Source organism: Vipera ursinii, assembly GCF_947247035.1.
Source record: "Vipera ursinii genome assembly, chromosome: 5".
Taxonomy (NCBI): domain Eukaryota; kingdom Metazoa; phylum Chordata; class Lepidosauria; order Squamata; family Viperidae; genus Vipera; species Vipera ursinii.
In genome coordinates this window covers 77,035,601-77,050,987 of record NC_139518.1, presented here as the reverse complement: position 1 = coordinate 77,050,987, position 15,387 = coordinate 77,035,601, and the positions used below count along the sequence as shown (strand labels likewise).

Here is a 15,387-nt window from a genome sequence, read left to right as displayed (position 1 = left end):
CAAAAGAATATTCACTTAAGCCCTTGAAAAATGCCAAGCTCCATCAATATAGTTTGTACGTACTAGGAACTGGTAAAAAAAAGGCTAATAATTGGTGAGATGAAAGCATTTACAGCTGATTGCTTGTAATCAATGACATCCATTGGCATTATCTTCTGGGAAAAGCAGGATGCAAAGCAAATAAAAAGGGCTAAAACAAGAAAGGGCAGATCTCAAAGTATTGTGAATCTATTTCAGACTTTTTTTTATTTTAACTCCACCTAATGCTTATTGGTGTTATAAGAAATTCCTCATTTAATTTCATCGTTGCGCTCTCCTCATGCCCTGTTGAGTTTTTCAATGCCCTTTCTTTTCTGCGAAGCAGAAAAACTTAGAGGTCATTTAACAACAGCTAAGATGTTGTTTTAGAGCTGTTTCTAGATGTGTAAATCTGAGGAAAGCAGGATAGATGCCACTAACGTTCACACAAGAAGGAGTTTGGACTATGGAGGTTTGAAAAGAGCCAATTACTCCTTCTATCTTCATGCACCTCTAAGAAGATCTGGGCAACACCCAAAGCTCGACAGCATCCCTATTGGTAAATTAGGCTGCAAGATGGTGATTTTTCCAAAGCCAATCAGGAACTTAAGCAAGGATTTTAATTGCTTTCCAAAACAAACTACATTCGGCACTGTAGCGAGCGTGTCAATGAAACTGACACTAAGGTTGAGACATACAAACCATTTTCATTTAATTTGTTAATATTTCATGTACAGAACATGAAAACATTATGATCCTATGCTTATGTCTGAAATTTCATGAAAAATCTGCTGAACAGCTATAAACTAGCACATTTTCAAGGATAGCTCTTCTGTCTGAGGCAGCAAAATAGATGGCATGTTAACAGAGAAGAGAATCTATGAATCACAAAACTGTTGTTGAGTTGAGAATACTAATTATTTTGTTACAATGGATAGATCTTCTCTTGTCAAACCACTTAATATTTCAAAGAAAACCAATGTAATATGTACAGAGGCTGTGTGCTGAAGAGAGAGGGACACAGCGGTTTTAGGAAGAGATGGCTGTTTGGAGTCAGATTTTACTCTCAGTGTCAAGAATACAGAACAAACATCCTGGGATAGACACAAGGAACCTGGGAACAGAATGCTGAGGCAAAACTGGAAGTTTCTTTTTTATTTATTTTAATCCGCTTTCCCAATATTGTCCCCTTACAAATTTAATTTGTGTTTTATTATCTCCATTTTTTTGAGAGTTTTCTTTTGTGGGTCACCTTGTAATTCTAATTCTAATTTCATATTCTTTTAGCTTTTTGTTGTTGTTTTAGTCTTTCATATTTTTCACCATATAAGTTATGGCTAATCTTCTAAAATATGCTTTGGCTGTATCCCAAACATTTTGGAGTGATGTATCTTCTTTCTTATTTTCTTTGAAGAAAAATTCCATTTCCTTTACAGCTTTTTGTATAAATTCTTTCTCTTTCAATAAGCATTGGTTTAATGTCCATCTTATTTTTTTCTTTGTTCCTCTCCACATCATCTTTATCGCATTATGATCTGCCCATACGTTAGTTTTTATCTCAATCTCTTGTATGTCCCTTCTTAGTTCAGAAGATATCGATATTATGTCAATTCTGGACCATGATTTGTAGCTATTTGAATAAAATGTATATTGGGATTTCTTAGGATTTATTTCTTTCCATATGTCCTCGTCTGCCATTTTAAAAAAGGCCTTAGGCAAAATGTTCCTTCCTTTTCCCCCCATTTTACTACTTCTATAGTCTAACTTTCCATCTACAATTGCATTAAAATCTCCTACTAAACAAATATTTTGATACTCCATTTCCACTATTTTCTTATGTAATCTTTGATAAAATTCTTGTTTATTATTCGGTGCATAAATTGCTACCATCAGTGTCTGTTTTTGATTTATTGTTGTTTTTACCATTAGTATTCTTCCTTCTTCATCCGAGTCAATTTGTTTGGAGTTCATTCTTTCTTTGATATATAGAGCTACTCCTCTTTTCTTTTGTTGTGCTAGTGAGAAATAAAGTTTCTCAATTTTCAGGCATTCCAGAAGTTTATAATGCTTCTTGGAGAAAGACTACATCCATTTTTAATTTTTGTAATCGTGTGAAAAGTTTTTTTTTTCCTTTTTAAGGGGGAGTTCAGTCCATTTATATTCATTGAAAGCATCCCATTATCCTTTTCCATCTTCTTCAGTTATATTTAGGTTTTATTCTCCTAGTTGTTCTAGTCCAGACATGTGAAACTCGTGACTTCACATGACATCACACAACAGAGCGGGACTGTTTTGCCATTGCCAGAAATGGGGTGGGTGCAGCTTCTGCATGACGCATCTGGCCCAAGGGCTGGCAGTTTGACACCCATGTTCTAGTCTAGCTCTGTTCTTTCCCTGTAGCCCCTGCTTCTTGATTTGTGTTTTCTGTTTCTTTGTTTTCTCTTTGTTTGGCCACCCCTTCTAATGCTGTCTCTTCCTGTTTTCTAGATTCCCCTTCTGGTTGTATTTCTGGGTGTCATGCTTCCAAAACATGAAACCAATTAAAAGAACTTCCAGGCAAATATTTCTTCCTTAAAGAACATTTTATTCAGGAAACAAAGTATCAGCACATACATAGGTGAACCCAAGACTAAAGTTCCCTCCCTACGGCTACAAAGTAACAAGTTGCAGTTCCCACCCCAGAAAGGCTGTCATAAATCACATTCACCAATAATTCTAAATCACGGGGGTCTGCTCCCAACTTTTCAACCCGCCAAAACCTTTTCTAGTATTGAACTGGATTCTCACATAGCTGCAATTGTTATGGCTAATTGAAACAACTCAAGCATTCCCCGCTCCCGCTTCTCCATCTGAAATTTCCAGACAACAAAAAAAAAGCAATGAAAGTAAAAAGTAAAATGGCGTTAAGTTGTTGCAGCACTGACATCAGGTTTCAATCTTCAAGAAAAGCTCTATATCTGTCATAAAATTCCTTTGCTTTAAAAATAGAATCCAATCTGTATCTTTTTGTGTCCCAATTGATTAGTATCCATTCCGGCTTCAGCCATCTAAAAGTCACTCCTTTCTTAATTAGTTTTTGGGTCAAAAATTGGTATATTCTTTTCGTGAATCCCTTATCCTCCTAGGTATCTGCTTCAAAACCACAGTATATTTTCCCTTATATTGCAATGGATCATCTCTCACTCTTCTTAATATCTTATCTCTTATTGATCCTTTAACAAATCTGACATGAATCTCTCTTGGGACTTTATTTCTTCTTGCATAACTTGAGTTAACTCTAAATATTTGGTCTATTTCTCCCTCCATTTCCTGCTTCAACAGTTCTGTCATCAAAATGTCTTAATGTATAGGCCAATATGTTTATGGATTATATTTCTTTAGAGAGAGTTTTAATTTATAAACTGTTAAGGGCACATTTTTTCAAATGTTGTTATTGTCTTGTTGCAGAAATGCATAATTAAACCATAGCTCCTTTTGTTCCTTTTTCTTCTACATAGTTCTTTCTTTTACATTTAACTCACTTCCATAATCTTTTTTTTAATCATATTCTCCAGGAATAGGATTAGCCAATCTGAAATTGTGTAAATATGTGCACTGAAGGCGACCTCCTTATTTAATTCCATCATTCTATGACCAGCTTTGGAGAAAAAGCCTTAATTTTGAACAGGAAATCAAACTCACTTAGGGATTAGTAAAAAAAAAAACTGATAATGACACTGTGCAAATAGAGTAAAACAGCGGTTTAGTGAATAATATACACCACACTCCAATTTGAAATATTGACAAAACAAATTCAGTTCATAGGAAAATTACAATCTGTTCTCTATTATTCTATTAAACTAAACTGTTACCTCCTAGGCAGAGATCGTCCTGTTCCTTAGTTATTTTTCTTAATGTCACAGTAGGAGTCCTTGCACAAAGCAGGAAGGAGAATAGATTATGTTGGAATTAAGCTTCTGCATTATTCATAATTGCAGAATTTGAATATTTTCCGTTTTGGCAAAGCCAGCTTCAGGCAGTATTTCCTGGGCCAATGCACAGAATGTACATCTGTCTACATGTATTTATTATGAATATTTTCCTCTTTTAGGGATGAAGTGACAAATTTAATTCTTGAGAAACACAGAAATAGCAAATGAGTTTAATATCCTTTTAAACATGTGTAAAACACCTAATTATACCCAATATATTACCCTAAGAATGCCACTCTGGTCTTGGATACTGATAAAGGAACAAGGAACCATCATAAATAGACAAAGCACAATTAAATCCTGTTAAAATGTTGATACTTAAAATCATCGCTGAAGTCTTGTTCTTCATTAATTTCACTGGCTACATTCATTCCTATGAAGAGTTTGAAATAGGCCAAATGTTCATGGGATCTGTTTGACAATAGTGACATTCATTTGGAAGCTTTCTATGGTGGGAGGTTGGAGTAAGAAATGGAAAGTTCAGAGCATTTACCCCATTTTGTTAGTTTATCTGTTAAACTTTCCTGGCAAAACTGTCCATGCTAATCTATGCAAATAAGTATTATCTGTGGTCATAAATTAGCTACATCAGAGGAAAAGACATGCTTATGCACATTAGACATACAATATTCATCTACTTCTAGCATTTTCACTTGGGTTATGTGTTGTGACACTATAAACAGCATGGAAGTCCATGTCCCACTATCTGTATCCTTTCATTGCACATTGAGAAGCATCTTCAGACACCTGTGAGATATCTTCTTTTCCACTAGGGCAAAGGGAGAATTTTAAAAGTCATCTTTTGCTCACAGCTGTGACCTTACAGAGATACCATGAAATATTTGAAATTCAATATCCCTTGGTCAGATAGCGTGCCAAGTTAGCACAACATCCAAAGGATGATCCTAAAAATGAAAGGAAGCAGCTTGAAAATTAACTAAAGGCACAAAAGCTACCTGAGCAAATCACTAAATAAAGTTAAGTACGTAAGAAAAAAAACAGAAAATGCACTTACATATTTTAATCTCATTATTTCTATGCTTGTATTTGTATCCCTATGTCTGCCTCCATCCAGTAAAAGCGATGTCAGTGCCCTTGTTTCAGATACCTTAATTACAGATGATAACTTAGAAAAAAGCTGCCTGGGCTCTCGGCTGTTTTTTATTACTTTTTCATGTTGCATGGAAGATTAACGTACAAAAATAAGAAGAGAAAATTTTGCTGGTTAAGCAAGGCCAACATCTGTTATACAGAAAAACCTTTTCATAGAATATTTTGTTAAAGTTATTTTTTTTTTAGATTTAGGTATTTAAACACTACTCTTGAAATGTATTTACTACTTTATTCTGCCAAGTGGAAGCCCTTATTAAATGTTTAATTTACCATCACTAATAGCTGAACAAATTCCACAACATTGGGGAAAAATACTGTTAGAAAGAAATGTTGATCAAAAAGAACTGTGACTTAAATGTTTGGTTCATGGTCTATTGCTATTGTTACAGGTATTTCTTTAATGAAAGGCCACAAATTAAGAGGAATTCTCTATCCTGGTATAGGGCTTCTGCTGCTTTTTTGTGTGTGCACGCACCCTTAGGCACAGATGCCAACTGAGTGACTTTGAGCCAGTTTTGATGGGTTTACCATTTTTAACAAAGTAAAGAATAGAAATGAAAACTGTCTTCTACGAACACATTTACCTGTGCTACAGATACAACTGGAGTTGCTTCTTTAAAGATGATTGTAAGGAGCCCTCATGGTATTAGTTAATCATTTGTGTTGTATCTCCTATTCTTTGTATATTTCGAAGTGAAATACTGTATATAGACATATTTCATTTTACTATACTCAGTTTTGATACAGAAAGTTTAAAAGAAAGAGTTCAAACTGAATTGCAGATTCTAACCCATGAAAACAAGATTTATTCTGGAATTCATGCAGTCCTGCACTAAGTTAAAAAGTGCAAAACAATGCATATGTATTTTGAATTTTTGTCATGCAACTATGAACTGGAACAAGATATGATAGTGTTAAATCCAAACTCAGCTTCTTTTCCTAGAACCTAATTTTTAATTCCCATATCATCTCTCGTGATCCTTACTGAATTTATATTTTTCAACTGTGATGCTCAGAATCAAATATAACAGTTACATAAACGATAAAAAAAATAGTTTTGAGGTATGTGTGATCTCTCGTTTCCCTGATAACTGAGGAGCAGCATATTAACATGCAATTTAATTTGGCAGTAACATATCAATTGGCAATTAATCTTTTAAAAATTTACTCTTGTCTAATGGGCATTATAATCCAGCTACCAGCTGTTCAATTGCTTTTCGGTATAAAAGTATCTGTTAATACACATTGCTTTTGCTTATGTACATCTGTCATATATTAAACCAGTAAAAATATAGTGAGCTGATGTTATCTCAGCTGAGATCTCCGTAATACATTATTCCCAGTTCTCCACCATCAAGGCTTTACCTCTTTTTAAACGAGATTCCGTAAATAACTCCCTTTTTATGATCCCATAATCTCTTAATTCTGGGTAGAGTCAGGGAGACTGGATGGAGCTGAGGGTTTAACTGGCTGGATGGTCTTCCTGATGCCACACAGTTTTTGCAGCAGATATATATTTTTTCTTTGTGATTTAGGAGAGAAACATCTGCTGCTACAGTACCTACTATAGGATTGAACTCTCAATCTTCTGAATGGGAGACGAGAGTCTTCACCGCTAGGCCATCATGCCACTTTTTCCATTACAACCAGTCTTGGCAAACTTGTGTGTATTTGTGTGTCTGTGGGCCAAGGAAAGCAGTGATAGGTTTTTCAGCCTGATTTGATTTTCAGCTGCTGATTGGCAAAGCAGCTGCCAAAGAAGTTGAGGTATATAATCATCCATATTAATAAGTTGTTTGTAAAGATGTATTAACAGCAAGGTAGAAATAATGGTGAAAGTGTTAACGTCTATTGTATTGATGGAGTGCAGAAAGTGTATGATTTCTGGAGTGTATGATTTTTATTAACTGTTTTAATTAAGTTTTAATTGATTTCCATGAAGATAAATGGTTTCATTATCTGTTCACACTGAGCACCATGGCAGGATATTAAATGCCTTTGAAAACTTCCTGACAGCAGTATGGATAATTAGAGACTTTCTATTGCTTATCTTCTGAAATCATTTGGAAGCTCTTTTATAAGTATATGCAGGTAGAATTGTCTTATAGAACCTGCCCTTCATAAGAGCTACCTGGATAAATGAATGTGTCTTCATTTAAGTAAGAAGAAGGGAAGGGAAGAGAAGAGAAGAGAAGAGAAGGAAAAGAGGTTGATTTATTTGGTGTAGGGCAATGTTACATTAGCCAGGAGACTATGATGCTATTACAAAATAATTGGCTGCTAATGATTGCCAGTCCATTCTGTTCACATTCAAGAGTGCACAACAGAAGGGGGACTAGCTCTACATTCATAAGATTTGATGGCATTCTGCAGCATTATCTGGGGCTTTTCTAACCACCAATGTCACCTTGTATTTGGGCATCGCATTCAGGCAGATTTGGCACCAGTTGAATTCATACTGTTGCTTGAAGTGCTGTTTTTTTTCCAATCAAAGTGGTACCTGTTGTGTGTAACATGTTTTAGATTAGCAGAAGCTGAGGGAAGCAATGAGAGCTCACTGTGCCATGTGGTTCTAGGACTCAAACCACCAGAGTATAGACCTTATCCAGCGTCATTAAGCCACTGAGCCACCACTAAGACAAGACAAGACCTAGAAAAGACCAAGATCAAGACCAAGACAGGACAGGATAGGACAAGATGCAGTAACAGGTTTCCTGATGATCCCAGTCTTGTCTCGATATTAATGTTCAGGCATTGCTTCACATCATTGAACAGCCCAGGCTGTGGCCCCAGTAGGACTAATAATGAGACATAAAGAAAAGATTAACACTGTAATAATTCTCAAGCAAATGATAACTCTTCACAGAAGGTGAAGGTGAGAGAAAGTGGGTTTTTTTTTCTTTTCTTTTGCAATGCAAGTTTGATCTTGTTCCAGTTCATAGTTGCATGACAAAAATTCAAAATACATATGCATTGTTTTGCACTTTTTAACTTCAGGGAAAGACAAAGAATACATGAAGTGGACCAGAATGCATTAATTTAACTTAATAATCTGCCTAATATAATAATAGAACTGTGCATATATACAAAATGATTCAAAATTAGGAATGCAGCACTTCTTTAAGACAGTTGCAACTTTTTTGGCTATTTTAATCAGTCAGCACCTTGAACTGATTAAAAAAACGAACACATTAAAAAAAAGTAATGTAGTTTTGCCACACTGGATTATTATGCATGTGATCATGAAGAAGTTGTGTTAATGTGTTAACTCGTTATACATATAATTTGTGTACAGAGTCTAAGATCAGCTTCATTCTAGATCAGGGGTGTCAAACTCAATTTCATTGAGGGCCGCATCAGCATTGCGGTTGCCCTCAAGGGGCCAGGTGGGTATGGCCAGGGTGGGCGTGGCCTACTGGGTGGGCGTGGCTAGAGTGCATATGGCCTACTGGGTGGGCGTGGCCAGCTCTACATCGTTCGCATCAAGGGTGCCTATGGGGGCCTGGGCAGGAGTGGGGCAGATCTGGGGGTCTCTGGCAGAAGGAGGGTCTCTGGGCCGGGGCCAAGGCAGTGGGGGCCGTTCCCTCACTGTTTCCAGGATGGCTTCGCGGGCCACATGAAACCACCTCGCGGGCCGGATCTGGCCCCCGGGCCTTGTGTTTGACATGTCTGTTCTAGATCAAGAAATACTCATAATTGAGTTCAGTCAGAAAACTACATTATTTTCTATTAAAATGTCATTCAATGTAGTTAGCAAATCCTTGATATGCCTTTTATGTAGCTTCTGTTTAATCTGAATGAAGCAAATAATTTATATGTCTTCGTCAGTCCTTGACTGATATCAAGCATGTTTTTAGTACAGGTAGTCTTCAACTTACAACAATTTGTTTAGTGTTTGAAGTTTGAAGTTTCAACGGCACTGAAAAAACTGATTTTTGACCATTTTTCACACTTACGACCCTTGCAGAATCCCTGATCAAAATTTGGATGCTCAGCAACTGATTCATATTTATGAGGGTTGCAGTCTCCTAGGGTCATGTGATCCACTTTTGCGACCTCCTGACAAGAAAAGTCAATGGGAGAGCCAGATTCACTTAACAACCATGTTGCTAATTTAGCAACTGCAATGATTCACCTAACAACTTAGTTTAGTTTAGTTTATTAGACTTATATACCGCCCTTCTCCCGTAAGACTCAGGGCAGTTCACAAGGTTTTTTAAAAAGAAAACAATACAACAATTATAAAAATTAAAAATAATTAAAATGATTACATTAACCTTGAATATAAAAATCCCAATTAAGATCCAATTAAAACCCCAGTTAATACTCTCAGTCCAGGCCAGAAAGCTCAAAGAGCCAGGTCTTCAGGTCCCGGCGGAATGAGCGAAGGTCAGGGGCAGTCCTAAGCTCTACAGGCAGCTGGTTCCAAAGGGCTGGCGCACCCACAGAGAAGGCCCTCCCCCTGGGTATTGTCTGCCGGCAATCTTTTACCGGCGGTACCCTGAGAAGACCCTCCCTGTGGGAGTGCACAGGACGAAGGGAGCTTGATGCCGGCAGCAGGTGTTCCCTCAGATATCCCGGACCCAAGCCATTTAGGGCTTTATAGGTCATCACCAGCACCAACAACTGTGACATGAAAGGTTGCAAAATGGGCAAAATGCACTTAACAAATGTCTGACTTAGCAGCATGCATTTTGGGCTCAATTGTGGTCGTAAGTCAAGGACTACCTATACTCAGACAAATTTCTCTGATCTCTACTGCTGAGGATTTTAACCAGAGGTAGAAAAATAGTTTTTATAGCCCATCTTTACTAACTGGATAATCGTGGATAAGCCAGATATTCCAATTGCTCCTCACTGGGCTACAGTGTTAGATCTGCTACATCAAATGCTCAGCTACCAGAACTATCAGAAAAGGCCAATCTGCTCTTTGTACTAAATATGTTTAAGAAATACAAATCCAGTTCAAGAAACAAACGCACATTTGTGCCATATGAAATTCAATAATATTTAAAGTGATATTGTGAACATTTCACCACTAACAATTTATAACACCTTTGCAGTCGTAGCTGTTGTAATAGATCACTAATGAAGACAGGCTTTATATCATCATGGGTGATATAAATTGCAAGTGTAGAAATCTCTATCAGCTGATGAAAAAGGGGACCGACCATCAATGTGAGCTTTATGCTTTGCTGAACTCTATCCATGTTTCCAGTCTACTACAAAGGATATTGGTGTTACTGATGTTACATTTTAGGGAATGTTCTTGTAGCATTTCAAGATAAAAGAAAGGGGATATAGTTCAGTGACAAAAGTGTCTGGCATGCCTAGACTTTAATCCCTGGGTACTGTAGACAGATCAGGGAAAGACTCTAGTCTGAAAGCTGGAGAACTTCAATTCAGGATAGACAGCGTGACGCTGGATGAAGCAAAGATTTGACTTACCCAAGACAACTTTCTATGTTCTTTTTACATGGTGTTTTTTTTTCCCCTCACATGGTCATGCGGACTTGTCAAAAAGACTCTTAATATCACACAGTACTATGATTTTTATCATAGTGTATGACACTTAGTCCATAAAGCTCACACTAAAAAAGTAATATAGTGTTGCAACACTGGACTATTGTGCATGTGATCATGACCTTTTCTTCCCCTCCCTCTCTTTGCCTTATATCCAGACTTCTTTTGAGTTCTACTACTTGTTAAAAATTAAAAAAAACACCCCTAATTGCTTCATAATAATAGTGAATTCCCTTGAGACCACTTTAATATAGCAGGGATGGATTTTAGCCATGTACGTTGACAGAAAAGCTATTTTGGAATGTTTAAACATTCAGGGGGAAAAAATACACATTTTTTTAAAAAAAAGTAAAATTGGTGTTAGACATTTTCCGATTTTCTGTTTTTGCTTTTTTACATTTTGTTTTAATTCTAGATAAAATTAATCTTTTGTTGTCAGACAGACATGATTCTTCCTAGGAAAGAAATATAGCCAAAATTTAGCCTACTATGTTTTCTCAGTTCACACCTTGATTTTGCTTGGCTAGGATCCAAAAGTTCCTTATCTGAGCTTTCAGAGAGACTGATTTAAGGTTCTGAGTCCCTTATTTATTTATTTATTTATTTATTTATTTATTTATTTATTTATTTATAATATGGCATATCATACAAGGACTACCAATATAAAGATAACATTTCACCTAGATTAGTAAAAAAACCTAAATATTTTAAAAAAGATCTATTTTCATAAACCAATGTCTAGGTCATGTAACCATTGAAGCACAGCATTCTTTATATTTTTAAAAATCAGATATTGGTCCAGCTATACGTGGCAATGAAAACAAAATGAGTCCCACAATGGAAGCTTTTCTTACATGGACTTCTACACCAATTGTTTTTATCCTCTCTATTATACACAAGAAGCCTTCAACTTAGTAAAAAACAAGTGTTTTACCCTATAGCAGGGGTGTCAAACTGCCGGCCTGCAGGCCGGAGTGTCACGGAGAAACCGTGCCCATCCCATTGCTGGCAATGGGGAAAAGTTCCGATACATCACGCGACATCACGTGATGTCACGAGTTTGACATGTCTGCCCTATAGCATTTAGAACAGAGTCCCCCAACCTTTGGGGGTTGGAAGCCTGGAGCGAAGGGAGGGGGGAAGAAAAGATGGTTTAGTGGGGGGGGTTGAACACATGGGCGAGCATGTGCACATGCATGAAGACCCATTGCTCATGTGAGTGGAGCCACGACTACCCGCAACATTCGTACAAGTGGGCCTGTGCATGCCAGCAGTGCTCGCGACAATGCTCACATGAGTGGGGATTGCATTTGAACTTGACAATACAGCTGTTTTCATTTGTTCAGTCTTGTCTTTACTTGATTTCTTTTTTTCCTTTTTTTAAAAAAAATATGTTGTACTTGACTTTCTTTTTTTTTTTTTTGGTGTTTGTCTGTAAATAAAGCCACAGTAGTAGTCATACATTTTGTTCTGGCAGGAACACATGGATCACCTGATCACTGGCTTTGATTTTTGCTTTTTAGGGTTTTTTTTTAATTAGGCAGCAAACATTTCCCCCCATGGAGATAAAAATAACAACAACAACTTTATTGATTAGCCCTTGGGCCATATCAAAGTGCAAAGTTCCAGCAACAAACCGTCACCAAAACTTGATAAAAGCAATCCAAAATGGAATTTGATAAAATACAATTTAAAATGGAATTAAAATAAAATACAATTTAAGATGAAATAGTAATAAAATACAAATTTAAGATATAGATAAAATATGATAACATTATATTTCGGAGTTGCCCTTGCAATCTACCCCAATCAGTCCCACATATGCAGATCTTAACCGGATCATTTTGTTTAAATACTGTGCTACGTTAAATGTTATTTTCAAGTTCTGACCGGACATAAGATAAGTTATTTTGATATGGGGATCCCAGTGGATCATTCGTTTGGTATATAGACCAAGATACCTGTCTCTCACCCTCTTATACAGACAATAGTCAAATAGGATGTGAGCCAGGTCCTCTACCTCTGCTGCTCCGCAAATGCAGAGACGCTCATTGTATGGTATAGCATGAAATCTCCCATATCTGACCATTGTATCAAGCTGTTCGAATCTCACTCTCGTAAATATCTCCCTAAGATGGAGATAAAAATAAAAAAACAGTTTTTGATAATTTCCATTAATTCCATTAATTCATTCTTTGACTAAGAACAAGTAGTTAATTGTTTCTTACAAAACAAAGAAGGGAGAAAATAGCTAGAGATTTTGCTTCATATCACAACATTTAAAAAGACTAGAGATAGTTGTCTTGAAAAGGGAAACTAGCTAACTGATAATCTGTGGCTTGAAATACATTTTTTCTTCTGATGCCTATGCTTGTTGGACGTCCATCCTTATAGTTAAATGGTTACTGTCAGACATTAAAGAAATTTTCATTGGCTCAGAGAAAGTTTTCTGAGTAGAAAAGAAGCTACTTTCATCCACTTATTGTCAGGTCCGCACATGCAAATCCAATTAAAGTCAGTTATTGCTAAATAGTCTATGCCAGTGGTGGCGAACCTATGGCACGCATGCCAGAGGCAGCACTCAGAGCTCTCTCTGTGGGCACGCACATTGTCACCCCAACCCCGCCTCCCCCAGCAGCCCCCTCCTCACCAGCAGCCCCCCTGGAGGAGAGTCGCCCCCGGGCGTGGACCAAGTGGAGCAGACAAGGACATGACAGCCAGGCAGCAGGGACAAGACTCCACCCTCACGTCCCATCACATGCAGATGATGCTGCGGGGCACGGGCAGAGGGCATGGCTGCCATGGCACTGCAGGGCTGCCTGGGCAATCTGAGGCAGACCATGGAGGTGGTGGGTGGCCTGGCAGGTGGGGGTGGGCGGGGTGGAGGGTGGGGCAGGGGAAGAACGGGCAGGGCAGGGGGCACAGCAGGGATGGGCAGGGGTCAGAGAGGGGGTGCGGGGTGGTTTTGGGGCACTCAGTCTCTAAAAGTTTCACTACCACTGGTCTATGCTATCTCAATTAACAGTTACCACCTGCCTGGTAAGGGGCCATAGAATTCAAGGTGGGATGGACTTAGTCCACTTGTGGCTAGTAGGGATTCTAGACTGATCCCTCTTTTAACTCCACCCCCAGGTTCTGGCACTTTTACACATACATCTTTTAGGCAAGTGATCCTGATATATGCATAATGGGTTATTATAATTTTACAACTTTAATGTGTATGTTTTTATATTTTAGGCTACTGACCCAGATGCTGGAGTAAATGGCCAAGTCCATTACAGTTTAGCAAACTTTAATAATGTTTTTCGCATAACATCCAATGGTAGTATTTACACGTCAGTGAAACTAAACAGAGAAAAAAAAGATTATTATGAACTCATTGCTGAAGCAACAGATGGAGCTGTGGATGCACGTCGTACAACGTTAACTCTGGGAATCAGAGTCCTGGATATTGATGACAACAGTCCTGTGTTCACAAATGCCTCCTATACTGTTTCAATTCCTGAAAGCCTGGCCCCTGGCACAGTATTCCTTCGTTTAGAGGTAAGGGAGGCATGAGTTTCAAAAGATGTTGGTGGACAAGAAAATGTGCCATAAACTATGCATGTATGTTTGTGTGTCCTTGAGTCAGACATGACTCTTTGTAATTGCATGGACAGGTCAATCCAGTTTTCTATGCAACATTTTCAGAAGTGGCTTGCTCTTGTTTGCTTCCTAGAACAGACAAAGAGTCATTGTCCCAAAGTCACCTGCCTCATTTCCGTGCCTAAGGCAGAATTAAAACTTACTGTCTCCTAGTTTCAAGTCTAGCACTTTTAACCACCACATCAAACTGCCTCTTCATATAACTTTAGGTAAAGGTAAAGGTTCCCCCGCACATGTGTGCTAGTCATTTCCAACTCTAGGGGCCAGTGCTCATCTCTGTTTCAAAGCGCTTGTCAGAGGATGTCATGTGGCCGGCATGACTAGACGCCAAAGGCGCACGGAACGCTGTTACCTTCCCACCGTAGTGGTCCCTATTTTTCTACTTGCATTTTTGAACTGCTAGGTTGGCAGAAGCTGGGACGAGTAACAGGCGCTCACTCTGTTATGCGGCACTCAGGATTCGACCCGCCAAACTGCCGACCTTCTGATCGACAAGCTCAGTGTCCTAACCCACTGACCGTCCCACATATAACTTTACCATATGTATATAAAGATTCATTCCATTGCAAAAAAAGAATAAGTAATATCCTTATCATATGTTTCCAGAATACATTCAAGATTTGTAATCTGTAGAAAACAAAGAAAAAACAATTACTAAAATACCAGGAGACTTTATACCAAATTAATTAACCATAATAATTTTCAGCATTTTAAATCAGAAAAACTACTAACATTACTTGAGCCATCATTAGAAATATTTCCAATCCTAAATTAATTAAATTAAATTAAATTAAATTATTATAGCTTTGTGCTGTTATGTACTTCTGGCAACAAAGCAAGTCACTGGCCCAAGGTCTTCCGGTAGTTTTATACCTAGGTTTCCTGTTTCTCATCTGTAGGTTTAACCACCACTCCAACTGGCTCTTAGTTAAATTTTGAATCTGTAGAGGCTATTTAAATTTCTATTCTGACACCACTATAATATAATTTGATATATTTATTTTTATGGCTTTAATTCTTAAGAAATGAAAAGAAAGCATCAATCATAAATAGAGCTTGCATTAACAATGGAGCATTTGTGGCTACCGTCTTGTTATGTTTGCCAAAATATCCTTCC

At 37.7% G+C, this 15,387-nt stretch overlaps 1 protein-coding gene across 1 annotated transcript in view; it reads left to right on the top strand.

Annotated features, from left to right (window-relative positions):
- PCDH15 (protocadherin related 15) overlaps positions 1-15,387 on the top strand; it is a gene marked incomplete at its 5' end in the record, with an annotated part of 427,034 nt that overhangs the window by 229,914 nt on the left and 181,733 nt on the right. The window contains one exon of the mRNA XM_083364768.1: positions 13,863-14,168. Within this exon, the coding sequence (XP_083220894.1) occupies positions 13,863-14,168 (306 nt within the window). The remainder of the gene's footprint in view (positions 1-13,862; positions 14,169-15,387) is intronic.